At 34.0% G+C, this 26,942-nt stretch overlaps 3 protein-coding genes across 3 annotated transcripts; 1 reads left to right on the forward strand and 2 right to left on the reverse strand.

The window, feature by feature from the left end:
• Positions 1-306: 306 nt before the first annotated feature.
• On the reverse strand, positions 307-1,905 carry LOC114257360 (uncharacterized). Its single transcript, XM_082918249.1, has 4 exons — positions 1,840-1,905; positions 1,441-1,538; positions 1,178-1,250; positions 307-1,101 (listed from the first exon to the last, which is right to left on the reverse strand). Exons 1-4 carry the CDS (start codon positions 1,903-1,905, stop codon positions 535-537), a joined length of 804 nt encoding a protein of 267 aa, XP_082774375.1. The 3' UTR covers positions 307-534.
• A 560-nt stretch (positions 1,906-2,465) lies between these two features.
• LOC145822674 (uncharacterized) lies at positions 2,466-4,640 on the reverse strand. The gene is made up of 2 exons (XM_082920408.1): positions 4,282-4,640; positions 2,466-3,075 (listed from the first exon to the last, which is right to left on the reverse strand). The coding sequence occupies exons 1-2, from the start codon at positions 4,435-4,437 to the stop codon at positions 2,713-2,715; spliced, it is 519 nt and encodes a 172-aa protein (XP_082776534.1). The 5' UTR covers positions 4,438-4,640; the 3' UTR covers positions 2,466-2,712.
• Positions 4,641-11,458: 6,818 nt separating this feature from the next.
• Positions 11,459-13,478, forward strand: LOC114257388 (putative inactive receptor kinase At1g48480). Its single transcript, XM_028197148.2, has 2 exons — positions 11,459-11,972; positions 12,874-13,478. The coding sequence occupies exons 1-2, from the start codon at positions 11,459-11,461 to the stop codon at positions 13,476-13,478; spliced, it is 1,119 nt and encodes a 372-aa protein (XP_028052949.2).
• The last annotated feature ends 13,464 nt before the right edge of the window (positions 13,479-26,942 follow it).

Genomic DNA, 26,942 nt, shown 5'->3' on the forward strand with positions numbered 1-26,942 from the left:
GCTTCATAGGGCGTAACATATTAACTTAATCAGTAAGTCTATATAAGTTGTTAATCTGACTGTTCTCACCAATAGAAACATGATTATAAAGTCATAATACTATTTGGAGGTCTTCTATCAGACGCAATCCTATATTAAAATTATTATTATTTTTTTTTTTTTTAATTAAAGGAATGCCTCATGATCCATTAATGTCATGCATCACACTTCATTTTGTTCAACTCTACACATTCAGATTGACCTAATCACCTTTAAACTATTTGCAATGAGTTCAAAATTATATCGCCCTAAGCATCCTCCATAAGCTTTTGATATTTAGCCAAATTGTTAATAAGAAGCCATTTCCAAAGTAAGATTTTTCTTTTGGTAAATAGCTTTTACACATTACAGAACTGTTTCTTGTTTTCTTTGCTCTAGTGGTTGGTCTATATTGAGCACACACATAAGCAAATGCATATGGAGGTACTTATCTACAAGTACATTGATTCAAAATCTTAAAACAAAGTAAAACTCTTCGAATAAACCAAGTCAATATTACCCAGCAGCCATTTCAGCAGCCTTCCTGACACTAGAATTGTGTAAATTCTTAATCTCATCAGCACCACCCTCAGCTCCAATCTCTATTTTCTTTCCTTTTTCTGACTCAACAGCACTTCCATCAATTTCAGAACTTAAATTAAAAAATTGTGGCACTTGTTTTAGTTTTCCGTCATAAAAAGACTTTTGTTCAGATGATAGCTTTGCTTTTCTTCGGTTAAACAACAGAGCATAGTTGTTGGACAATGCCTCCAATTCTTGAAGGGATAACAATTTAAAAGCTTGAGCCAGAAGTATTATTCCAGCCGGCATAGCATCAAAATTTGAAAAATATTCAACCAAGAAGATAAAGAAAGAGACCTCCAACTGTTTTGGACCTCTATATATGTAAAAGCATCTATCGAATGTGACTTCTTCAAATGATTGTTCCTCATCATCTTGCAGGTGAACGCCCTTCAGATTCTTCCCAACTCCAATACCAGTTTCTGTAATCAGAAGATCCATGGTCTCCTTACCTACAAGCTGTAGCACATGCATTCCCCTTGCAGTAAAAGCTTTTCCACTCTAAAGCAACAGCTAGGAAATAAGCTACTATTAACAATTATTAAGCAGGATAATAAGTGTCATGACTCATGAGTACCTCTATTATGGATGGGGCAACAGGACCCCCATGTTGAACAGATTCAGCAAGGTTTTCTGCAGAATGCTCAAGCCTAAAGAAAATAAGATTCCAAAATCATTTCATTAGCAGAAAAATTGCAGCACCATGAAGGCAGAGATATAAGCGAATCTGACCCAATTGAACAATTGTGGGCCTGCGTACAACTAATGCTGCTTTCGTCATGGGATGATTAATTATAGAAAGAGCAAATCTTAAAAGGTTGAGTTGCAAAGCAGTCTTACTTCTGAACAAAATTAGAACCCCCTCTCAATGCACTTCCTAATACCTGCCATGCTCCTGAAGTAAAATTCTCTACAGAACTATCAAGAACCTTCAAACCCTGCAAATTGAAAAGTTAGAAAAACTGACAAACTCGAGTGTTAAAGTCAAGATGTTAAATAAATAAGTATGCTTCAAAAATTCAGCAAAGTAACTCAACTAGAGAAAGTAAACCCCAAGCATTTGTCAAATATAGCCCCTGACCATCATATAGAATACTCCATAGACCAATTACCCAACACCTTAAAATTATAAAGAGTTGCCAAAACAAAAACAAAAAAAGGTTGGCTTTAATGAATTCAGATAGAGAAATATGAGGGCAACATGCAAAAAACATAAGCTTAGATCAGTATGCAGTCTACACTCCCAGCAGGGCCAGTACCATTTATTGATGAAACCAAAGTGACAAACACCAGCTGAGGGCCCATCTATGAAGCATGGATGGAGGTCATGCACCAATGTCCAACACATGTCAAACACGCGGGGACATGTTTGGGACACATTAGTTACTAAAATAGCTTGTTCCCAAACGAGACCCGTTGTGTCCTATTTTTTTAAATATATATATTTTATTTTTTTGTCAGAATATAATACCTAAGGTTAATAAGTTTGATGATAATATATAGATAATATTTAAAAAAAACTGACATATAATAAATAGGAAATTTATTAGAAAATCCCTTTTCAAGTATTTGTATCCTAATTCATCCATAAGATATTCTTATATTCTAATAAGTCCTCTTATTTGGACATTTGATCTACCAAATCCTAATTCTCATATTTAAGGTATTTTATAGACATTTCTACCCTTACAAATATTTTTTGAACGGTTAGTAATTTAGTGCTATGAACATTCATATTTTACAATGTGAACATTCACATTGACATGTTAACATTCACATTGATGATTTGAACATTTACATTGACGATGTGAACATTCACATTGATGGTGTGAACATTTACATCACAGAACATTCACAATGTAAATGTCAATATTATTAGAGGTATTTTGGTAACTATGTCACCCATAGGACTTATTGGAACATAAGGAAATAATGTGGACTAAATGGAATATAAATAGATGAAAAGGAATTTACGAAAAAGTGCCCCTATAATAAATATATAAATTATATGTTTCGCACATGCTCCAAGCATGCCATATCCTGCATTTTTTTGAAACTTTACGTGTCCACATGTCCGTGTAGTATCTGTGTATGTGCTTCTTAGGGGCCCATTTAGAGAGAAAGGGGTAAAATTTGAAGAATGCATGGTCCATAACTGTATATATGCAAACTGATAATGGAGGGTATGTGTAAGGAAATTACGTACCACTGAAACAAATAAAAAAAGACAAACACGAGACAAGCGATTAATTTGAATTCTAAATCTATTACATGCCTGCCCAAGGAATGAATCCTCACTAACCTTTCCAATTTATCGAAAGCAGCCTTATGTTGATTGTCAAATTCATCTTCATCCTCATCTTCTCCTTCAACTGCAGATTCTTCCCTATCACCCTCCTTAGAAGATTCTGAGTCTTCAGCCACATTCTGCATAGCTGTAATGCTTTTTGCTGCAGTCCTAGCAACCTCAACAGCCTGCATCCAGGAAACCAGAACTCAACTAGTTTGCAAATAATGCATCAAGGATGTCAAGCAGCATAGCACCAAATGTTAGGCAAATTACATATGAACAATCCAGAACCATGTTTAAGCATAGCCTCCCTGATTTTGGCAGGATCAGTGACATCCCATTACAAAAATAAGGGAGATAAAATCCAAAACATTTTTGTAACTTTCCTTATTAAGTGAAATTATTGAAAGAGTGAAAACTGTCATGTTTCCAGTATGCCCAAAAAGGCTCCTCATAAATCACTGTGAAGTACTTATCCAGTGAAATTTCATTAAGAATTATCATATATAACTGAATAAGTAACATTACATAATCTGCAAAAAGCAACTCAATACAAGCAAATTGGGATGAAGGAGGTTAGGAGCGTGGGACTAAACTACAATGGCACCATTTGTATTGCTAGTTATGGGCAGTGGTCATGAGTGGTAATTGCCTGTGTTGACGGTGGAGATTCATAGATAATCCATACATGTCATTCAGACCATCACAGGGTTTTATTCTGTACACAGTTCTCGTGGGATTCTCTCTCTAGCAATTAACCATGCTGAACTTTTTGGAACTCATTCAATCAACAATCAACCGGGATTTTTTAGTCAAATTCACCTTAATTTCACTGCTTGACAAGGCCAAACATTTCATATGTTCTCTCTTTATATCAATATACATTCATGTATATATTACCACAAAATATACACATAATTATACACAAACAATTATGCATACATGCAAGGCTGGTTCGCAAAATTATCTGTTGAATCCACCTTGATTCCATTCTGTCCACCAACAATTAAAGCTATTATTCTTTAAGCACATCACCACCGAGTAGTCAACAACCATTTTTTTAAATTTTTTTATTTACAAGTATTACAACCATATACGTTTTCCCCTAAATAGTATTGATAAAAAAAAAAAAAAACTAGAATTATACTAAAATTCAATAAATGTTGAGGCATAATTACGGCAGAATTAAGTTAGTATAGTAGCCGAATGAGTATGCAAATTTTGAAACCAAGAATAGCTATTGCTTGAACCCCATAGAAAGTTTAATTATTAAAGCATCCCCAAATGTAAAATCGCAACTGATACTTAAATCGTAATTTTCTCGGCAACCAAACAGACCATCGTCGGGAAAAAAGAAAGAAAATTCAGATGAGAGAGAGAGAGAGAGGTACATTGCGAGAGATCCCTTGGGCAGCGACAGTAGCGGCCTTTTGGAGATCTGATAGAACGGAGAAGGGAGAGAAATCCCAACCACCCCATCCGCCACCGCGGCCCGGTGCTTCGGCTTCTTCCTCTTGCTTGGGTGACTTCGACAAGCTATCCTCCATTGAACAAAAAGGGAAATTGAAAGCTTTCTTGGTTGTTTCTCTTTCTGAATTTGTAATGGGTGTGCGTTTGGATTGTGAGAAACTTCAAGCAATTAATTTTGGAATTTCGGATTATTATTATTGTTATTATTTTTCTTCGATTATGTCGACTCTGGAAGTTCGAGGAGGTCCGATGTTTTGACGTTCTTTGCTAGTACCAAAAAGATTACCAATCTCATACTGGTGATGTAAACGTCGTTGTTTATTAGTACCAACCAGATGCTCAAACCACAATGCTTTGTTCTTTTACCTATGCCAAATCAGTCCTTGTACACATTTGTAGTTTTGTACTACGTTATTATCATGACCTTCCAGCTCAACGTTTTTTTTTTTTTAAAAAAAACTCTCTATTGAAATTTAAAAATATATATAGATATATATAATTAATTTTAACAATTTTAATATAATTATATTGATTTTTTTTCACTAAGGTAAAGGATCAAAATTAATGCAGATGATATAAAAACACAAACATATACAAGATAAAATATATATTTTAATATAAAAGATATAACACCATTTTTTTATTCATACGACGAATGAATTTTGAATGAAAAGAGGGCCAAGTATTTATAATCATAAGATAACTTAGTGTAATTATATCAAATATATAAGACTTATTGAATTTTCTCTAAACTATAGAGGAAGTTAGTGTCATTTACTCTTTTCTTTTTCTTTTTTAAATTTTATTTTAGGGTCTCCCTTACATTACATGTGCTTCTCAAATATTAGAGAATATTTACAAATAAATAAAAATTGTGAAAGCAAAAAACAATTTTCAATAATTTCTAAGTTTGATTGATCTAGCGAAAAAAAGAGAGAAGATAAATTACAAATACATCTCCTACGATTTACTTAAAATACAAATTATCTTCTGTGCTTCTAGAAATTACAAATACCCCCTTAACCCAATTTTTTATTTAAGAGAATTAACAACAAAACTAAAATTTCTAACCACTCTCTTGTGTAATAATAAAATTATATGAATTGTTAGTTGAAATATGTTTATGATATCGTTAAAAATTGTTAATTATTTGATGTTTTATTAATAAAAGATGTCAATTGTTATGTAATTAGAAATTTAAAAGCTCGGGATATAATTTTTAGAATCATAGAAAACCTCAAGAGGTGTATTCATAGCTTACTAAAAAAATAAAAAAACAATATTTTCACAATTTTCAAACATCAGAGCTACAAATCCAGAAGATTTATCCAAAAAGCTCAATTTGTGATTCATACTTAATCTAAATGTACATTTCATATTTAAAAAATTTGGGTTAATAGATTTATCTATTTTTAAAACACTTTTTATACAAATCTCAACAATAAACAATGACTTAAGCGTGATTGTAAGGACACTCTTCAATTTTCAGTAGTTAAAATACAAAGAAAAAAAAAATGGTTATAGAAAACTCTCCAAATGTAATTAGTTTGGGAGAATTTTATTAAAATAGTTGTTGTAGTAGTAACTAACCTGTTAAAAAGAGTAAAATAAGATTAAATTAGTTATAACAACCAACAAATCTCTTTTAAAAAGTTTGTTGGTGATGCTCTTATCACATTTGTTGGCATTTGCATTTAACAGAGCTTGAAGAATAGGTTTAGAGAAGAATAGACTGCAAAAACGAAACAATATTTGAGCCCGAGATTGGATTATAGTTATATAAACAAATCAAGTTTAAACATATCTTAAAATTTATTAATTTTTAAAATTTCACTCTATAAATTTATAATTACTAAGGTAGCGTTTGGTAACGTTTACGTTTTTTTGTTTATGTTTCTAAAAATTTTATAAATTGATTTTGGTTTATTTTTAGAAAAACATAAATTACAAACGCGTTTGGTTTGAACAAAATGTTAAAAAAAATTTAAAAACATAAACTAAAAAATATGTTTTTTCAGGTATAAAATATTTATATTTATTTTTATTATTTATGACAATGGGATGACACATTATAATTGAAAAAAAATTAATTTAAAAAAATAATTAAAAAAAAATTAATTGGAAAAAAAATTATTTGAAAAAAAATTAATTAAAAAAATAATTGAAAATAAAATTAATTGGGAAAAAAATATTTGAAAAAAAAATTAATTGAAAAAAAAATTATTTGAAAAAAAAATTGAAAATAAATTATTTGAAAAAAAAAATTAATTGAAAAAAAAAAATTTGAAAACTGAAAACGTAAACTCATTTTTTGAGTTTATGTTTTTTCCTCAAATTTATAAATTGAGACAACTATTTATAAACCAAAAAAATTATCGAACAAGTTTTTATAATAGTTTCTAAAATTTTTGTAAATATAAACTAAAAATTGAAAATGGAATGATTACCAAACAGGCCCTAAACACCTCGTTTGTTTTGAGAATTAGGAATATAAGTAATATTGTAGACCCTACCTATTTTGTTTAGTTTCATGAAGTTGTTGAGTGAATTTTTTTTAGCCTTCATTTGAGATATGGGTTGGTTTTTTGACTTTTTAATTTTTTAACTATTTTAGTCTGTGGCTAAAAAAAATTGTTTAGAATAAGCTTTTTTGACTTTTGTGAGAGAAAAAATGAAATGATTATGATTTGGATGTAACATTTTGGAAAAATTCTATTTCCACACACTAAGTTTCCTTACTCCACACACTTAATGAATTTTTTTAGAATCACAATTTTATCCTTAAGTAAATTACCATTTAGGACAAAACCCTAAATCTACTACACACCAACCACATCTTCCCTCTCCAGCCACCGGTAAACCAAACTATCGCCGTCGTCACCTTCCCAGCCTCGTCACACCGCTGCCGTTGTCGTCTGCATTCCAACCTGTCACTCAACCGTCACCTTCGTCACTTCAACGATCATCCCCGACGACCCACCATCTACGATCATCCCAGCCACCACTGCAACTCGCTCCACCGCTGACGCTACAACCTTCTATCACAACATGTCCTTCACATCCACTCCACAGCGCGACCCAACTCTTCAACCTTTTGATCCGAGAGAGAGAGAGAGAGAGAGAGAGAAAGAGAGACATAAAGATTGATTTATGTTTCCAAATCTAGGGTTTGAAAATGAGAAGAAAAAGAAAAGGCTAGAGATGGAAACAGAGAGGAAAAAATAGAAGATAGGGGTAAAGGTTGTGGGTAGCTGCAATGTGAGATCCGTGGAGTGAGAAATTGAGGAGGAGTTGGGAGTGAAAGATAGGGAGGGGGATGACCTCAACTAGAGAGAGACGACAACGAAAAAGGGTTTGCAGGGGCGACACTGGCAGTAGAGAGATGTTAGGGTTAGGGTTAGGGTTAGGGTTGGGATAGGTTGGGTTCAGGAAGATGGGGATATTTTTGAAATTTTTGAAAATTGATAGTGTGCGTTGAGCAAAAACAAAAATGTCAAAATTGTGTTTGGTGTCTACTGAGTAAATGGTGTATACTAAAAGAATTTGTGAGGTGGAAATAGAATTACCCAACATTTTGTCTTATTAATTTTTTAGCCTATTTTATCTTTTTATGACTATTTTAACCCAAACACCCTGTAGCTCAGTTTGGCAAGGAGGTTTGCGGCTATATTAGCCATAAAAGACAAAATAAGCTATTTTAGTCACAACAAACAAAACATCACATCCAACTCATAATCATTACATTCTTCTCTCACAAAAAAAGTCAAAAAAGCCAAAAAGTCAAAAACTCTTTTCCAAACCAAGCTAAGCCCTCGTTTGGCAAGTGACTTTTTTAGTCAAAAAGTTACTAAAAAAGTCAAAAAACCAACAACCTATACCAAAAAGTCAAAGATTCTATTTTTTCTCTATTTTTTGCCTATCTTTTCGTAAAAAACCAAAAAGTCATCCTAAACATACTAGCTTTTTTTTATATCAAAAATCAAAAAGTTACTAAAAAAGCCTATTCCCAAACAAGTGTACTTTTCTCAAATGCGACTATGTGGCAGGTATGATGTAACACTCTAAAAAAAATTAAAAAATTCCTTAGTGTATTTTTTCTAAATATGATACTCCAACGTGGCGGGTATATTGTGACATTAAAAAACTTCTTAGTGTACTTTTTTAAATGTGACATTCTAATGCAGCTAGCAAATGAGTCATTACACATCCAAAAGGACTAAATGAATCATAAGAAAAAATATGTATATGAATTACAAGTCCAAAATATATAACTTATTAGTCAATCTCCCAATTTTTATCTCAATAATGAAAAAGTTATTTTAAAAAAAATATATATATATTTGGAAGGCAAATTGTTTTTTGAGATATAGTTTAGGGAGTAAAATGAAATTTCAAATGAACTTTGGTACTACGTCAGCACAATTCGTCTAATTGTAGATGGAATGTGACGACAGTGGCTAAATTGATCAAAATTTTAAAAGTGTAAGTATAAAATTGATATTATTCAAAGTCTAAAGGTCAAATTAAAAATGCATAAAAATTTAGAGGATAAAATGATATTTCTTCTAAGGCCAAGTTTGGGAAGATAAGAAAAAGTCAAAAAATCAAAAAGTTACTCAAAAAGTTAAAAAGTTAACACTATTCACCAAAAGTCAACAATTACGACTGCACAACTCTCAATTCTAATTTTTCCCTACAAACTAATTTTTACAAATTTTTAATACACATTTTTTCATAAAAAGTCAAAAAGTTAACCTAAACATCCATATTTTTTTCCTCAATTTTTTAGTCTAAAAAACAAAAAGTACACTTATTTATGACACTCCAAACAACCCCTAAATTATATGAAGAGTACTTTTCTATTTTTTATGAACATCTTGACAGCTAACAAACCAACCTTCAATTAGGATTCTCCATTCCATAGTCACTAGAGAATCATAGGATGGTGAACCCGTGGTTCTATGTCGTTTAGCTCTAATCAAATACACAGTACGATTTATAATTTCATTCAACAACTCCATGAAAGTAAGGCTATGGTTGGCATGCTTCCGTTTGAGAAATGGATTGGTTTTTTTATTTTTTAATTTTTTTGATTATTTTAGCATGAGTTAAAGGAGTTTTTTATTTTTTTGAGTGTCATATTCTACTCATCATGTTGTCATATTTGGGACACAGCAGCAAGTTGGTGTCGATTCCAAAAAACTGTAAAGACACCAAGAGTATGACAACAAGATGGTGTCAATCTTAGGAACCTATGGTATCGACCCCAGAAGCAAAACCAAACATGAAAAGAAAGAAGAATGACTGCTAAGGATATGATTTTTCGAATTCAAAGGCAATAAATGGGTCGGGTCTAAATCAGGATCGCTATACACTATGTGTTTCATTAGTTTCGAAAATTAGGGGAAACATTAATTTTGAAAATTAGAGAAAACAAAGATAGAAAAATAGAGAAATTGAGAGAGAGAGGGAGAGCCCATACTTGAAAATTGAAAAATAAAGAAATCCAATAATAAGAGGTGCTAATAAATGAGAACACGTGGCATTGAAGGAGACAAGCAAATGGGGTTGGAGATGCGGCACTGAAGGAAGAGAATAGGTGACGTGGTGGTGGCACTGAAGGAGGACAAGTGGTGTTAAAGATAGAAGCTAACTTGTGTTTTGTTTTGAGTGAGAGAGAGAGATGAGAAGAAAACTAATAAACACACAAAAAAAAGAGGGAAAAAAATAGTCTATTTTTTTCATTTACCGCCTAATATGTCAAAATTTTCTTCCAAAATTAGTGACAAAATAATTTTCTCACCAAAAAGTCTCAAAATATTAAAAATTATTAGTGACGAAAATATATTTATCACCAAATGGTTTTAAAATATTTAAAATCAAATTTCTAAAAAAAAATTCAAAATTATTGGTGACGAAAATATACTTCTCACTAATAATTTTATAATTGGTGACAATTTTTTTTTCTCACCAAAAGTCTCAAAATTTTGACACCACCCAAAAAAATTAGTGGGAAAAGTTTCGGTGACAAAATTTATTTTTTCCTCACCTAAAAAGAAATAATTATTGATGAAAATAAATTGTCACCTATTATTTTTATTTTTCTTATTATATGTGACAAAATTTATAATTCTTCACAGATTATTCTTATATAGTGACGAAATTTGTATTCTTCACTAATTTTCGTCACCATAGGTTACTTTTTTTTATAAAAAAATTAGAGTGTCACATCATACCTACCACGTTAGAGTGTCATATTAGTACTTGCCACATTGGAGTGTCACATCATACTTGCCAAGTTAATAAAATGGTATACTGTCTACCAAAATACTATCAAAACAAAAAATAGGACTACACAAAAAGAAACTATCTACTAATAAGACTTAACAAATCAATAAAAAAAGCTTGAGACTAATTGGAGAACTTGTTTGTGAGATGAAATTTATTGGTAAATATCTTTAAAAAAAAAAGTATTTATTAAATATTTAAATTTATTTTTTATATTTGGATTACAAATTGATTTTTAAGATATAGTGTGAGGGGTAAAATGAAATTTCAAATGAATTTTGGTGCCACTCAGTACAATCCGTCCAATTCTAGACGAAATGTGATGGTAGAGGCTAAATTGATCAAAATTTTGAAACTTTGGATGTAAAATTGATATTAATTGAAGTCTGAAAGTCAAATTGAAAAATACGTGAAAATTTGGAGGGCAAAATAATATTTCATCTATAATTTATATACAAAATTTGCCACTAAAATAATTTGACATAATATTAAAGAGCATGAAAAAAATATTAAATATTATTTAATAAATTGACACATTGTTTTAAAATGATAAGTCCAAATGCAATCATATCATTCTATAAAAAATATATAAGCAAGTTTGGAAGATTCTTTATATTAAATTTTCTTTTGCATCAACTTGGATGATCATTCCAAAGTTTTTGATGAAAACAACTATGATAAATCCAAAGACAAAGGAAAATGAAAGAACATAAACTAAACCAATTTTGTTTTCCGCATCTACAAACTCTGTTTGAGCATTTCACTAAGTTCTTGACATATAGTTTACTCTAAAGCCCATCTAATACAGGTATGATTTATCAATCTGGTTCATGGATGTTCTTTCTTTTCTTAATCATGATCATAGTCTTCAGCATCTACAAACCAATTATTTCAATAATCATCCAACGGTTAAGAAAGGTCAGGTCCAGTGATGGCGGCAAAGTAACTAATGCGACACCGGTTTCACTGCTAGAGGTCAAGGTGTTACTCCCTGCCAAAGTGATATTCGCCGATGAAGCCATTGCAGTGAAGTTTGATCCATTCGAATTGGTTCAACTTCCAAAAACTAGGCTCGGCGAAGGGACCTTGGGGACTCTATATAGGGTTGTTCTTAACAATGGATCGATCGTTACAATGCGAAAGATCCAAGTGGGATTGGTATTGGGATTGGTTGGTTCAGATGATCTTGAGTTATGGATCAAGTTTTTTGGAGGGCTGAGATGTGCTTGGCTTTTGGCAATGCAGTTTAGTTTCTGGTATGGTGGGGAAGCTTTTATCATACATGAGTATCTCTGCTTGGGGAGCTTGGAGGAGCTCTTACATGGTGAGTGTGAAATTTTATGGTTTTTCTCTCCATCTTCCTAATCTCAAGCCCTGAATTTTAGGCTCCCATTTGTTTAGGTAGAAAACATTTTCGCGACCTCGAAACTAATGTGTTACTTAGTAATTCTATTTTGTTTTGGTAAAAAAACGTTTTGCTAAAAATATTTTTTGTAAAAAATATTTTCTTATGTTTAGTTGTGATCTTGAAATTGATGTGTTAGTGGTTGTGGTAATGGTGGTTGTTGATGTGGTGGCGGCAATGAAGTGGTTGTAGTGGTTTTGATGGGTGGTAGTGGGGTAGCGACAACGATAGATGGTGGTGATGGTGGTAGTGATGGGATAGCGATAGTGATAGATGGTGATGGTGGTGGTGGTGTAGCAATGGTAGTGATGACAGAGGTATTATGGTGACGTTGGTAAGACTTTAGTCTAAACAAATTTCACATTTCAAAAGTTAAAACTGTTTCAAATAAAAAATAAAAATAAAAAATAATTTTCATCCAGATAAATGTACTTTCTATTGATTTTCATTCCCTGTCATACTTGACGCCAAAAAATGCAGAAAATGTTTCCCACTGGAGTAAAATTTTATTTTATTCTTTATATTAGTACTCCTTCAAGTTGCATTGAAATAAGTAGAAAATTTTACTCAAGTTGCTTTGAAATAAATAGAAACTTTTTGTAAAACCATAGTCTGAATTTTTTTTTCACCTTTTAAAAGTACAAATATTTTTCACCCAATTAAACTTATTTTCTGTAATAGCAAACACGGAAAAATGCATAAAATGTTTTTGGCAGCGTAGAAATTTACTTTATTATTTATATCAGTACTCCTCGAAGTTGGATTGGAACACACTATGAGGATATTAGAGTTAAACTTTGCTTTCAAAATGACAATGCAGGAAGTGAAGGTACTCAATTCACTCCTTTAAATTGGGGAGTTCGAATCCGAATAGCTCTTTGTGCAGCCAAGGCAGTAGCTTTCATTCACAAACAAGTCACAAAAAAAGGTTTAGTCCTTGTTTGTGGAGTGATCAAGTCCTCTAATGTCTTGATCCAATTAGACTTCTCAGCCTGCCTTTCCGGCTACGAAACACCTTACTTAATATCCCCAACAACGATCATACGAAGAAATCCAGGCAGGGTTGCACCAGAATTAACACACCCCCAATATAGCCCGAAAGTGTTTACTCAAAAGTCTGATGTTTATAGCTTTGGTGTATTGCTTTTAGAGATTGTTACTGGGAAAAAACCTACTGTCACCGACTTGGGAGAGTACGTGAAGCAGAAGAGGAAGAAAGAAGGGTTGAGAGGATTGTACGATAAGAAAATGGTAGATTTAGAGGAAAATGTGGTTGATGAACTGCTTGGCATTGCTGGGATCTGTCTTCTACATAATCCGAATGCTAGGCCTTCCATGGAAACAGTGGTGCAGATGATTCAACGGTTGCAAGAGAGAGATTCTCTTCTTCTCTCTCAAGCAAAACTACGAATTAGTGAGGTGTAAATGGATTTTGACTCATGTCATTGTAAAATCATACCTTTTTTCAGTGCAATAAAAAGTTTGCACTTTTCACAATGTGTGCATGCTCACTCCATTAATATTTAGTGAGTCATTTAACATTGTGATGCAAATCAAAATTTAAAAAGAAAAAATTGGTGATAAATCCAATTTAGATAGTGTTTAAGGTATTAAGTTCAGTGTATTTTTTTTATTTGTGGAAGGTCATCATTTGTGAAATAGTTTGGTGAGAGGTCATTTCATTTGTTTTGAAGGACATTTTGTTTCTAATTTTATCCCTTAATTTATTTGTTGACTTTTTTGACTATCTGTTGAAATTATTTTCTATCTGTTCAAATTTTTCATCTATCTGTTCAAATTAATTTCTATCTGTTCAATTTTTTTCTATGCAAATTTTCTATCTGTCCAAAATTTTGTCTATCTGCTCAAATTTTTTCTTCTCTCTACCTCTTTCCACTATCTATTGCAATCTATTTCCTTTTCCTCATCATCAACAACATATAATAAAGAAAAAAAAATTCAAAGAGAAATTTTGAACATATTTGTTTGTTCTTTCTCTTTATCAACAACAACAACAACAACAATTATCCACAACTACAAGTATATATACATAATTTGTTCAACAAATGCTTTGAAGCTCTACATCTGTTATAGAATTGAAAAAACAACCTTTTCATCAGCAATCCTAATGACATGCTTTTGCTTATCAAATACCTTATTTGAGAACCTGATACTCGAAGCATTTGGTGTAATGTTACCAGACTTGATTCTCCTCTTAATTTCATGTATTTCTTGTTTACAGTGTTGCTCATTTTGTTACTATCTTGTAAGCTTTTATCTAAATCATGCAACAATGCATACTGTTGGAAATTACGGTTTTATGGTTTTTATAGGCTTATTTTGGGCCAACTTTGAGCCCAAATTTGAGTGGGGCCCACACGTCATTTGGGGTGGGTCCACACATCATTTGGGGTGGGTCCAAAAAGATGACGTGTTCCTTGCTGCATGGCAAGTCACACGATGCAAACGGTTTGTCAAAACCATTTATGAGTAAATGGGAAGTTGACGTCGTTTTCGGATTCGGGGAATGGGAAACTAAAGAGTCAAAAATGGGTTTAAATGATTGTTCCACACTGAAATTTTAAGAAAGCTTGTGTGTGTATATAACCTCTAGGTGGATTAACTTACGTTGGGCCCCAAGGGGCATCCCAAGTTTGTAGAAATGAGGAGTTATGGACAAAGTAGGCTTTGGCTCAAACCACCACACGTGTCTGCGCCGTCTGTCTGTCTAACCGGCTGGGCGTGGTTGTGGGCTGTAGGTGGAGTCGGTCATAATATTAATTTTTTGGACAATTTTTATTTAAATTTTTTTTTCAAAAATTCTTGAGGGAAAATTATTTTTTTTTTGAACGAATCCAAATTTGAATTCAAATTTCCTGTCGAAACAGTGCCTTCTCAGATTCCATTTTTTAGAAGATTTCATACAGTTTTGAATTTTGCATCTATTTAATTTGAATTATGCACTTGTTTACTTCAATCTGCACATGTTCGACTCTACAGATTTGAATCTGTATCTATTCAATTCAAAATAGTCACCAATCTATCTATAAATTGAGACCCTCTTCCAGCAGTTTGTTCAATTTGAAATTCTTTGCTTGCCTTCCATTTTGCTCTCTTGCATAGATATTTTCTTCATATTAATTTTAGACAAAAATTCTTGGAGTATAAAGCAAATGTTCTAGTTTTCCGTACAGATTGTTTGGAGTGCTACTACAATCTGTGTAAGATCATTGTATCCTGGGAGATAGACGCCATTTATCTGTAAACACCGGAGCGGGACGAATCTGTCTTAAGGACAAAGTGTCACACACTAGACTTGCTCATTTTTCTACTTATTTGTTTCGGTAAATAAATTCTATAAGTAATTTATTTTTATTTGTTTGATTTATTTCACATTATTATCTCCTCATATACAAAAGATTGTTCCTATAATCTTAAGACAAATCGAATTATTTTGTTTATACCGAACTTTTCGTTTATTTCCTTTTATTCCTTTCTTCTTCTTACAGAAATTATTTTCTGTGTTTATACAAAGTAATATTCTGGTTGAAAAATACAAATAGTAGTAATATACTGTTTGACAAATAGTAGCAATATATTGTTTATTTTCTTTGACAACTAGTGGTAATATACTAGTTATCATTAATAATCTCAGAATATTTATTTGTGAAGTTAGTCAGAAATTAATTATGGTTTTCAGAAATAATTTCTAAGTTTTCATTTATTAAAATTCTGTTTTTAGCATTTTAATTTTTGAAAGTGTTACAGAAATATTTTTCTGTGTGGAATTAATTTGTGTAAATAAAATTTTATTTTCAAATTAATTGGAAATAAAATTTACAATTCTTGTTTGTTTTATTTTTACAGAATTAAATTATGTGTTTATGGTTTAATTTTCTATGTAGTATAAAATTCTAACTATAATTTTGTTTTATAATTTAGAATTCATGGCTATTGAAACTAGTCAAACTAATGTTCAAACCAGTACTGGTATGGTGACTGCAATTACTCCAACCTTTTCTCCTATTATGATTGTGCCAGTCAATCACGGTGAAAAGCCATAGAAGTTCTTAGGAACTGATTTTAAAAGATGGCAGCAGAAAATGTTGTTCTATCGTACTACTCTCAACCTGGCACGTTTTCTCCGTGAGAATGCTCATACTCGGAAAGTGGATAAAACCGATTGACAAGTGATTGCTGCGGTCGATGCATGGAAACATGTTGATTTCCTTTGTCAGAACTACATCTTGAACGGACTTGATAACACATTGTACATCGTCTACAGCTCTATCAAAATGGAAAAAGAAACTTTGGAAGTCATTCGAGAAAAAGTACAAAACAGAAGATACTGGCTCAAAGAAATTCATAGTAGGCAAATTTCTGGACTTTGTGATGGTTGATTCTAAGACTGTGATCAGCCAAGTTTAAGATCTCTAACTCATTCTGCATGACATTCATGTAGAAGGCATGTCTCTTAGTGAATCCTTCCAAGTTGCTACCTTAATTGAAAAATTATCACAAGGCTGGAAGAAATTCAAGAACTACCTCAAACATAAGCGCAAAGAAATAACTTTAGAGAAATTGATTATGTGTTTGAGGATTAAGGAGCACAACCGCAATTTTAAGAAGCAAACTGGTAAGCATCCAATGGAGTCTAAGGCAAATGTGGTGCAACATGCACCAAAAGCAAAGAAATGGAAGTATTCTAGAGAAAGTTCCTCACAAGGCTCTAAAGGGGTGGGGGGAACTAAGAAATACAAGTTCAATGGAAAATGTTACATCCGTGACAAAGAGAGACATCGGGCTAAAGATTGTCGTAGCAAGCACAATGTCAAAAGAAGATCAAGCAAGAAGCCTGCTCCAGTTGAAATGGAAAAAATTTCCAATGTTGTAGATGGCATAAATCTTTTTGCAGTTGTTTCCGAGGCAAACCTTGTTGGAAATCCTAAAGAACGGTTGGTGGACACTGGTGCTACTCACCACATTTGTGCCTTCTAAAGTTGAAGGACAAGGAAAGATTATTCTGAAGATGACATCTGGGAAAGGAACTCACTTTCAACAATGTGCTACATGTACCGAACTTTCGTAAGAATCTTGTTTTCGGATGTCTGTTGAGTAAAAATGGGTTTAGGCTAGTTTTTGAAAGTGATAAATTTGTACTTACCAGAAACGAGATGTATGTAGGAAAGATTACATGTCTAATGGCCTTTTCAAAATAAATGTAATGACTGTTGTACCATCTGCTATTAATAAAAATACATCTTCTTCTTACTTACTTGAGTATTCAAATTTGTGACATGGTAGATTAGGACATGTTAATTATGGATCTTTATGTAGATTAATTAATATGAAATGTTTACCTAAATTTGAAATTGATCCAAATCATAAATGTGAAATTTGTATTGAGGCAAAATTAACCAAAACTCATTTTCATTCAATTGAAAGAAGTACGGAACCACTTGAATTAATTCATAGTGACATTTGTGATTTTAAATCAATTCAAAGTAGAGGTGATAAGAAATATTTTATCACTTTCATAGATGACTATACTAGATATAGTTATGTATTTAATTCGAACCAAGGATGAAGTTTTGGAAACTTTCATTCAATATAAGAACAAAGTTGAAAATCAACTTGGTAAGAAAATTAAAAAACTAAGAAGTGATTTAAGTGGTGAATATGAGTCACCTTTTGGTGAGTTCTGTAAAGAATATGGAATAATTCATCAAACCACCGCTCCTTATTCACCTCAGCAAAATGAAATTGCTAAAAGGAAAAATAGAACTTTAAAAGAAATGATGAATGCCATGTTAATAAGTTCTGGATTACCTCAGAACTTGTGGGGGGAAGCAACACTTTCTGTTAATTATATTCTTAATAAAATACCCTGAAAGAAAACAAATCAAACACCTGATGAAATGTGGCATGGGAGAGTATCATCCTACAAATACTTAAAAGTGTGGGGGTGTTTGGCTAAAATGGCTATTCCTAGTCCTAAAAAGACTAAGATAGGCCCTAAAACTATTGATTGCATATTCATTAGTTATGTCAAGAATAGTAGTGCATATCAGTTTTTGATTCATAAGTCGAAACATTCTAAAATGCATGTAAATACCATTATTGAATCTTGGAATGCATCATTCTTTGAACATATATTTCCAAATAAGACTAGACAAGAGACTAGTACTAACAAAAGATCTTATGATGCCATTACTAGTCATGATCAAGAACAAGAGTAAAAGTTAGATCAAAATGAGAAAGAGAAACCTAGGCGTAGTAAACATGCTAAAACTTCAAAATCGTTTAGTCTAGATTTTCTAACATTTTTATTAGAAAATAGGCCTTTAACTTTTCAAGAACCTATGTCCAATCCTGAGGCTCCTTTATGGAAAAAGGCTGCAAATAACAAAGTTGAATCCACCTTGCAAAATCACACTTGGGAATTGGTGGATTTGCCACCAGGTTGTAAACCTCTTGGATACAAATGAATTTTCAAGAGAAAAATGAAATTAGATGAATTAATTGACCAATACAAGGCAAGACTTGTGGTTAAAGGATAGACAAAAGGAAAGTCTTGATTACTTTGACACATACTTACCAGTTATTAGAATAACATCCATTAGAATGCTAATTGCCATTGCATCATTGTACAATCTAGAAATTCATCAAATGGATATTAAAACAGTTTTCTTAAAAGGTGAGTTAAAAGAAGAAATTTACATGGAACTGTAAGAAATGGTTTGGGAAAAACAAATTTTTTTCCAAACTTTGGTCTAATTTTTAGGTGAGACTCATGCGCTAAAGTTGGTGGGTCTAAGTGGTAACGCATTCTATGCTGCATTGTGATTCATGTAGTATATTTGGTTACTCAAAATCATTATCAGGTGAATGAGAAATTGATGCCAAAATGGGCTCCATGAAAATGGTGTGTTTGGTGGAATTTCCATAAAGGTTTGAGTTAAGGTTTGTCCCTCATTAGTTTTGTGGGAAAACTTTGCGTGGGTTTATAAGGCTTGGGTTTGCAACTTGGAGAGGGCCCCACAGGATACCCAAGTTTTGTGGAAGGGTGAGGTTACGGGCAAAGTGGGCTAGACTCATTAGACCCAAAGCAAACATACACACACATGCTGCCGCCGTCAATCCGTCGGGTCGGTAGGGCGGGCTGGGCCTGGGCTTGCGCACAGGTGCGTAGTGTGACGTTGGGTTGGACTTTTCCAGTCCATTTCTTATCTTTTTGGGCCAAAAACATTTTGAATTTTATTTTTCTAAAATTAAATTCTTACCCTTTTTTTAATTTAAATTTTGAAATTAATTTCAAAACGGTGTCCAGTTTATTTTTCTACCCGAACAGGTTCATATCTTTCTAATTTAAACCATACAGATTCAGTAACTATTCAAATTTAAACCAAATAGGTTCCTTACCTGTTCAAACAGGTTTGCCACCTGTTAAATTCAAATATGAAAAGCCACCATTGCACCTATAAATAGACAAGTCCCTCATTTGGATTATAACTCAACTTTTTGTCCTCAATTCTACTATTGCTCTCTGCATTTTGCTGCATCATTTTTTCTATGATAAAGAGTGTAAACATAAAGTGTGTTCATTGTGTGAATAGTTTGTAGTGTTGCTACTATTCACTGTTGATCATTTTATCTTGGGAGATAGACGTCCACAATCTGAAAGTATCGAGGAGATGATGAATCTGTCTTAAGGATATAGTGTTAAACACTGGACTTGATCAAAAATTTGTTCAAGAAATTAATAAGGTAAGTGATTAGTTTTCTTTCTTGTTTTATTTATTTTTCTTTTCCAGATTCTAATTTTGTAACAAAATAAGAATTTGTTGTTTTATTTTTTTATACTGCTTTGATTTTTGTAATCAAATAGTCTCACTCCTTTCTTTAATTCTTTCTTTGAATACATTAAAGATTGTTCAACACCACTTTGCCTACAACCTCTCCCTTTACAAAACTTGAGTGCCCCTTGGGGCCTATCCCAAGTTCCAAACCCACACTAAGTTTGCCCACCAAAACAATGTGGGACAAACCTTAACTCATTCTTTATGAAAACTTCACCAATATACCATTTCTATGGAGCTCACTTTGGCATCAATTTCCCATTCACCCGATAATAGTTAGAGAAACCAAATATACGACGTGAATTGTTACGCGGCAAAGAACGCGTTGCCACTTGGACCCAAAATATACACACACGCGCGCACCACCGCCGTCGTCTGTCCATCCGTCTGTCCGGTCCGTCGGGCGGTTGAATGGGGGCATGGACGCGAGTGCTTGGTGTGAGATTGAGTTGGGCTTGTCCAGTTCAATACTAATTCTTTTTTGGCCAAAAACATTTGGTTTTTTTCTTTTTGTTTGGAAAATAAATTCTGTCCGGTTCTATTTTCAAATTTCAAATTAGAAAAATTCAAATTTTGGCTTACACCTCTTCAAACTTTTTGTACAGGTTTCATACTTGTCCGAACAGATTCAAATCTATTCATACCTGTTTAATTTAAATTGAAATAAGTTTTGTATCTGTTTAATTCAAACCGAATAGGAACTATACCTGTTCAAATAAGTTTGCTACCTGTTGAATTTAAAACTGAAAAGCCACCATTGCACTTAAAAATAGTCAAGTCCCTCATTTGGATTTTCACTGGATTTATCGTCCTCAATTCTGTTATTGCTCTCTTTATTTTGTTGCATTACTTTTCTTGTGAGAAAGAGTGTAAACACAAAGTGTGTTTGTTATGCAAATAGTTTGTAGTGCTGCTATTATTTGTTGTTGATCATTTTATCCTAGGAGATAGATGTCCACAATCTGAAAGCACCGAGGAGAGGACGAATTTATCTTAAGTATTTTCTGTAAGGATTTTCTATTCCAGGAAAAGAAAATAAAGTGTGTAAATTTGTTAAATCATTATATGGTTTAAAACAAGGGCCAAAGCAATGTCATGAGAAATTTGACAAGACGATGATATCAAACGGATTTAAAATTAATGAATGTGACAAATGTGTTTATATTAAAAACACAAACAAAAGTTATGTTATAGTATATCTTTATGTGGATGATATGCTCATCATAGGTAGTAATAATGACATGATTAGAGCTACCAAAAAAATGTTGAATAAACATTTTGACATGAAAGATATGGGGATTGCTGATGTAATTCTTGGTATGAAAACTACCAAAACATCATAAGGATATGCTTTGTCACAATCACATTACATTGAGAAAATACTTGACAAATTCAGGAAATATGATGATCATCTTGCTAGAACACTTGTGGATGTTAATTTGTTTTTTTCTAAGAATGTACAAGAAAGTATTTCTCAATTAGAGTATGCCTAAATTATTGGAAGCTTAATGAACTGCACTCGTCCGAATATAGCTTATACAGTATGTAAATTAAGTAGATATACGAGTAATCCAGGAATAGAACACTGGAAAACTATTATAAGGGTTCTAAGATATCTCTGATTTACTCGTAATATTGCGCTAAATTATACTAGATATCCAACAGTATTTGAAGGATATTATGAAACAAATTGGATATCGGATACTAGAGACTCAAAATCCACCAGTGGGTATGTCTTTACTCTTGGTGGTGCAACTGTATCTTGGAAATCTTTTATACAGACTTGCATTGCTAGGTCTACGATGGAATCAGAGTTTATAGTTTTAGATAAAGTTGGAGAAGAAGCAGAATGGCTTCGTCACTTCCTTGAAGATATTCTAATGTGGCCAAAACCGGTGTCTGCTATATGCATACATTGTGATAGTCAATCACTAATAGGTAGAGCATAGAGTTATATGTATAACGGTAAGTCACAACACATTCGTCAATGACATAACACCATGAGACAACTACTCTCTAATGGAATTATTTTCATTAAATACGTGAAGTCTAAAGACAATATAGCGGATCCACTAACCAAAAGGTTAGCAAGAGAGTTAGTTAAAAATTCATTGAGGGGAATGGGATTTAAGCCCATTAAATAAAGAGTTACCACAACGGCAATCTAACCTAGTTGACTGGAGATCCCAAGATCTAGGTTCAAAGGGACAACCGAGTTGTGTATGACTCATAAGGATCACTGGAGAGTCAAACTCCTAGCCATTTCTATAATAAAATAGTGATGTCTGCAGCGTTTTAGGTTAAGTAATACTTTTAATGATTCTTATATCTAGGAATACCTAGTGGAGTATGGCAAGATGCTCTTCATAAGAATCACCTTTATAGGTGTGAATTGGGCCGGTTCTATGAGATTTGTGAAGGGCTACAATTCTCTAGAGCACTCATGAAAGACCAGGTTGTTCAGGGCCAAAAAGAACACAATAGTGAGAACTAAACTATATCTGGTAATATACTGTGTGAGTTATATTGTCTTCATTTACACAAATGGCTGAACAGTTCAAAACATCATATTCACTGGTTAGCTAATAAATCCGATAGTGTCTCACAAAGGAAGGTTCAAAGTCAAAAGCTACCTATCCTTTGCAGAATATTCCCGATTTCTATACTCTCTGTAATAAGATCATGTTTTTGTATTTTCTCTCTGTCAAATTCCATTCATGTGGGGGATTGTTGGAAATTATGGTTTTATGGTTTTTATAGGCTTATTTTGGGCCAACTTTGAGTGGGGCCCACACGTCTTTTGGGGTGGGTCCAGAGGTGACGTGTTCCTTGCCGCATGGCAAGTTACACGATGTAAACGGTTCGTCAAAACTATTTAAGAGTGAATAGGAAGTTGATGTTATTTTTGAGTTCGTGGAATGGGAAATTGAAGAGTCAAAAGTGGTTCAAATGGTTGTCTCCCATTGAAACTTTAAGAGACCTTGTGTGTGTATATAAGCTCTAGGTGGACAAACTTGGGTTGAGACCCCAAGGGGCACCCCAAGTTTGTAGAAGGGAGGAGTTACGGAGAAAGTAGGCTTTGGCTCAAACCACCACACACTCACGCGCGCTGCTGCCACCACCGCCGCCGTCCATCCAACCAGCCGGCCAAGCTGGGCTGTGTCGGGCGCGGGTGTGGGTTGTGGGTCGGGTCAATCTTTCTTGAATTAAAATAATTCAATTCACCAATAATACTTTCTTGAGCCATGTAGGCTTTCAACTTCTAATTCTAAAATAAATCCTCAATAGAATTATATACGAACCAGTCTCCATAATTTTTATAAATCCCAAATTAAATTAGAATAATTGACAACTAAAATTCAAATCTCCTTAATTAAATAAGTACTAATCATTATACGTGACGGGGTCATCACAGCCTTCCCCCCCTTAGGAAGTTTGGTCCTTCAAATTTAAGATACCTGTATCGAAACTCAGTAATATAACTTGGTCTCATTTCATTTTATTTCCTACATAACTTCGTTCTCATCTGATTCTCTTCACAGAAATTGAACCCATTTTTTTTTTCAATCGCTTAACAGTTAATAACCCAAATTAGTGATTCATCATAGTCTATGTCGACATCAAAATATATGTTGACATTAATCCCGTAACATCAAACATACAACATGATAATACTAAATTAATCAATCACATGACTCACACATATAGCGACCCCGGTCTTTTCCCATTTGATTATTGTATCCGGACTTAGGTTCTGTAGACTCTGTCATTGTATAATTGTTGTTGTTGTCCTTTATTTTCTCTTTTGGAGTTATAGGATGTGTTGGGCAGGTTTGTTTCAGGTTGGTTGGGTTTAGAAATCCAGTGTTGCTGCCCAGAATTTTGACTCTTCGCTCGAGCGAGAAGTTCTTCGCTCGAGCGATCTCTTTGTTTTGGTCCTTCGCTCGAGCCAGGGTAGCTTCGATCGAGCGAGGGTTGCGTTTTGAGTTAGACCTGAGAGCTGAGGTTTTTGGCTCGAGCGAGCTTTTCTTCGCTCGAACGATAGTTGCTTAGCTCGAGCGTGTGTCTGATTGCAGACCTGAGGGTTTGAGTTCTTCGCTCGATCGAGTTTTCTTTCGCTCGAGCGAGCTTTTGTGTTGTTGGCTCGAGCAAGGCTCCCTTGGCTCGAGCGTAGATTTTCTGTGTCTGATCGCTCGAGCGACCAAGTCTTCGCTCGAGCGAGCCTGTCCAGCTTATATACGCAGCAGCGGGTTTTGATCAGTCTTTTTCATCTTCTTTTTGATCCCAAACCCTAGGTCCGACTTCTCTCTCTCCATACTCACCTTCTCTCTTAGATTTGATCCACTTAGGGTGTGTTTCTACCATAGATCCTTCATTAAAAAGATAGAGTGAGTCGAGGGCTTCCATTTAATCTGAACATTTGGCGATTTGGAGCACTTTGGTTTTTGGGTATTCATCTCTGTCTTCTCCATTTGGGTTGTTCTCTTCGAGGTAGGGATTTCCTACTCCATTTTATAAGTTTTGATCTAAGTTATGGTATTTTGATATGTTGGGGATACTTTGGTAATTTTGGGAAAAACCCTAGTTGTAATATTAAATTAATTAGTATAATTAATTCATGGAATTGGGAAAAGAAGGTTAAATTCATGAAATTGGGGAATTCATTGATTAAATAGTGTAATTGGTTAATTTGAATCATTTGTCTATTGAATTGTTGACATAGTTATTTTCAGTTTAGAAATAACTGTTTTGGGCTATCGGTGGAGGATAGTCGTGATTGTTGTAGACATTGCATGTGGATTAGGAATAACTGAAACTAATCACATTGGTTAAGTCATTAATTTTGATTATTGCATTGATACAGAAAATACGTGTATTGATTGAGCATTGCATTTGCATATATTGTTTTGTGTGGGAGGAGATAGGGGATGTACTCCACGGTTTAGGGGAAGATAGGGGATGGACCTCTAAACCGGATTTTGTTTGGGAGGAGATAGGGGATGGACTCCATTAGCTTCACTTTTAAGTGTGCTTATTTATATAGAAGTGTTTTTATTGATACAGCACTAAAATGTGTATCAAACTGGAAGTATGAAGTGTTTTGATTTGAGCATGAGTCTCATTTGTTTGTTGGTATTGGAGGAATGTGAATCTGATATACATAATTCTTTGTTGTAAGTTTGGCCAGGTTCTGAGCCATGTTGATAAAGTTGGAAAGTAAAACGTGTCTTAGACAATAGTGTCATGAGACTGTAAAACGGAGTAATTGATTATCTTGGTTAACCATCTGTTGAATGCTATTGCTTTATTCATTGCTTATATACGGTTTAGTATATTTCTACTGGGTTGTGGCTCACCCTAGATAGGAACATCATTTTCAGGTTCAGGTGATAAGCTACCTCCAAGGACTTAGCTTGGAAGGGACTTGGATTTTGAAGACTATCTTTAGTTAATTGTCTTTATTTATTAGTACATGTAAACATCCAAACCTAGGGCTTTTCTTGTATTGAGTTAGAACTCATCTTTTTGTATCCAAGTGTTGGCTTGGAAAGATGTAAGCCTGTAGGGCATTTTATTTGATGTTACATGTAAAGCTTTTATTTAGTAATACTCTGATGAATGAATTAATAAATTGTTTTCTTTAAATAATGCATGTCAATGATATATATATATATATATATATATATATATATATATATAATGGGTTGATTTTGAGGGCGTTACAACTTGGTATCAGAGCGTACCGGGTTTGAATACTTTGGGTACGTGGGAAGTGATTAGTATCACATTGGGTTCGTCTCGTTTGATAGAGACTTAGTGTAATGTTATATGCTTATGTGATAACATGTTTATGTGATTATGTGGGTATGGAATGTAGTTTCTAGGACGTTGATTGGACCCTTGAGTTTCTAGTAGTCTTGTTGGAAAGGCACTTGATCACTGCTGTTTCCAATTGGAACTATAGTAACGCATTGGGACTATCATTATCCGGGAATGAAATTCGTAGGTGCTTATGTGATTATGTGCTTACGTGGAATGTATTATTGTTGTCCATTGCATTAGGACACGAGTGTTTAGCTTCGGCACATTTATTAATGTGCTAATGTCTTTGTTTCCTTTATTAGGATGTCAGGACGAGGACGAGGACGCGGTAGGCGTGGTAGGCCGGGTAGGCAGGAGGTGCCTGTGCCAGAGGAGATTCCGGCAGTTCATGAGGGAATTGGCCAGGCTAATGTGGTCGAGCCAGTAGGCCAGCAGGCTATGGGCGCTTTAGCTCGAGAGATAGCAGGGGCATTCAGGGAGTCAGTAGGCATCCTCAGAGCTGAGAATCAAGCTCGGGATGTTGCTGCTGATGCAGGACCTTCCTTTCTGAAGAGGGAGTTCTTCCGGTCTAATCCGGATGAATTTGTGGGTGATCCTAAAGAGCCGCTTAAGGCAGATGAATGGCTCGAACAGACAACGAAGACGTTTGAGATGCTTGGCATCGAAGACGAGGGGTTGAAAGTGACCTTGGCATCTTTCCAGTTGAAGGGGGATGCAGGTCAGTGGTGGAAGTTTACTAAGGGGCGTATAGGAGGTACGTGGGAGGCTTTTGTCAATGCTTTCCAGGAAAAGTTCTTATCTCCAGCAGTCAGGGAGAAGCTGCGAGACCAGTTTTGTCAGCTTAAGCAGGCGAGTTCTTCAGTGGCCGAATTTGAGGCTGCATTCACTAGTTTGTCCAGGTTTGCACCTGAGTTGGTGGCGTCTGAGGAACGCCGTTGTATTGAGTTTGAGAAGAAGTTGAGGCGTGGCCTCAAGCTGAGAGTTGGGGGAACTATGATTCGGGATTATGGGCGTATGGTTGATGCTGCAGCCCACATGGAAATCATGATGCAGGAGGAGGAGGAAGGACAGAAGGGCTCCAAGAGGAGTCAGGATGGTCAGAATGATGGTAGGAGACAGAAGGGTTTTAATCCCCAGCAGTCTCAGGGTAGCTTTTCTAGATCGACTTTTCCTGTACCGAGTGCTAGTTCGGGGAAAGGCAGTCAGG

This window comes from Camellia sinensis, chromosome 3, assembly GCF_055761805.1.
Source record: "Camellia sinensis isolate YWXY chromosome 3, ASM5576180v1, whole genome shotgun sequence".
In the NCBI taxonomy this organism is placed as follows: Eukaryota; Viridiplantae; Streptophyta; class Magnoliopsida; order Ericales; family Theaceae; genus Camellia; species Camellia sinensis.

Excerpts from the sequence above, each read along its gene's own strand:
- LOC114257360 (XM_082918249.1), bottom strand. The coding sequence starts at position 1,905 with ATGGGCCCTCAGCTGGTGTTTGTCACTTTGGTTTCATCAATAAATGGT. Across the intron at positions 1,539-1,839 it reads GTACTGGCCCTGCTGGGAGT|GGTTTGAAGGTTCTTGATAG; the intron begins GTAGACTGCATA and ends TTCAATTTGCAG. Across the intron at positions 1,102-1,177 it reads TTGCCCCATCCATAATAGAG|AGTGGAAAAGCTTTTACTGC; the intron begins GTACTCATGAGT and ends CTGTTGCTTTAG.
- LOC145822674 (XM_082920408.1), bottom strand. The coding sequence starts at position 4,437 with ATGGAGGATAGCTTGTCGAAGTCACCCAAGCAAGAGGAAGAAGCCGAA. Across the intron at positions 3,076-4,281 it reads CCCAAGGGATCTCTCGCAAT|GCTGTTGAGGTTGCTAGGAC; the intron begins GTACCTCTCTCT and ends TCCTGGATGCAG.
- LOC114257388 (XM_028197148.2), top strand. The coding sequence starts at position 11,459 with ATGATTTATCAATCTGGTTCATGGATGTTCTTTCTTTTCTTAATCATG. Across the intron at positions 11,973-12,873 it reads CTTGGAGGAGCTCTTACATG|GAAGTGAAGGTACTCAATTC; the intron begins GTGAGTGTGAAA and ends ATGACAATGCAG.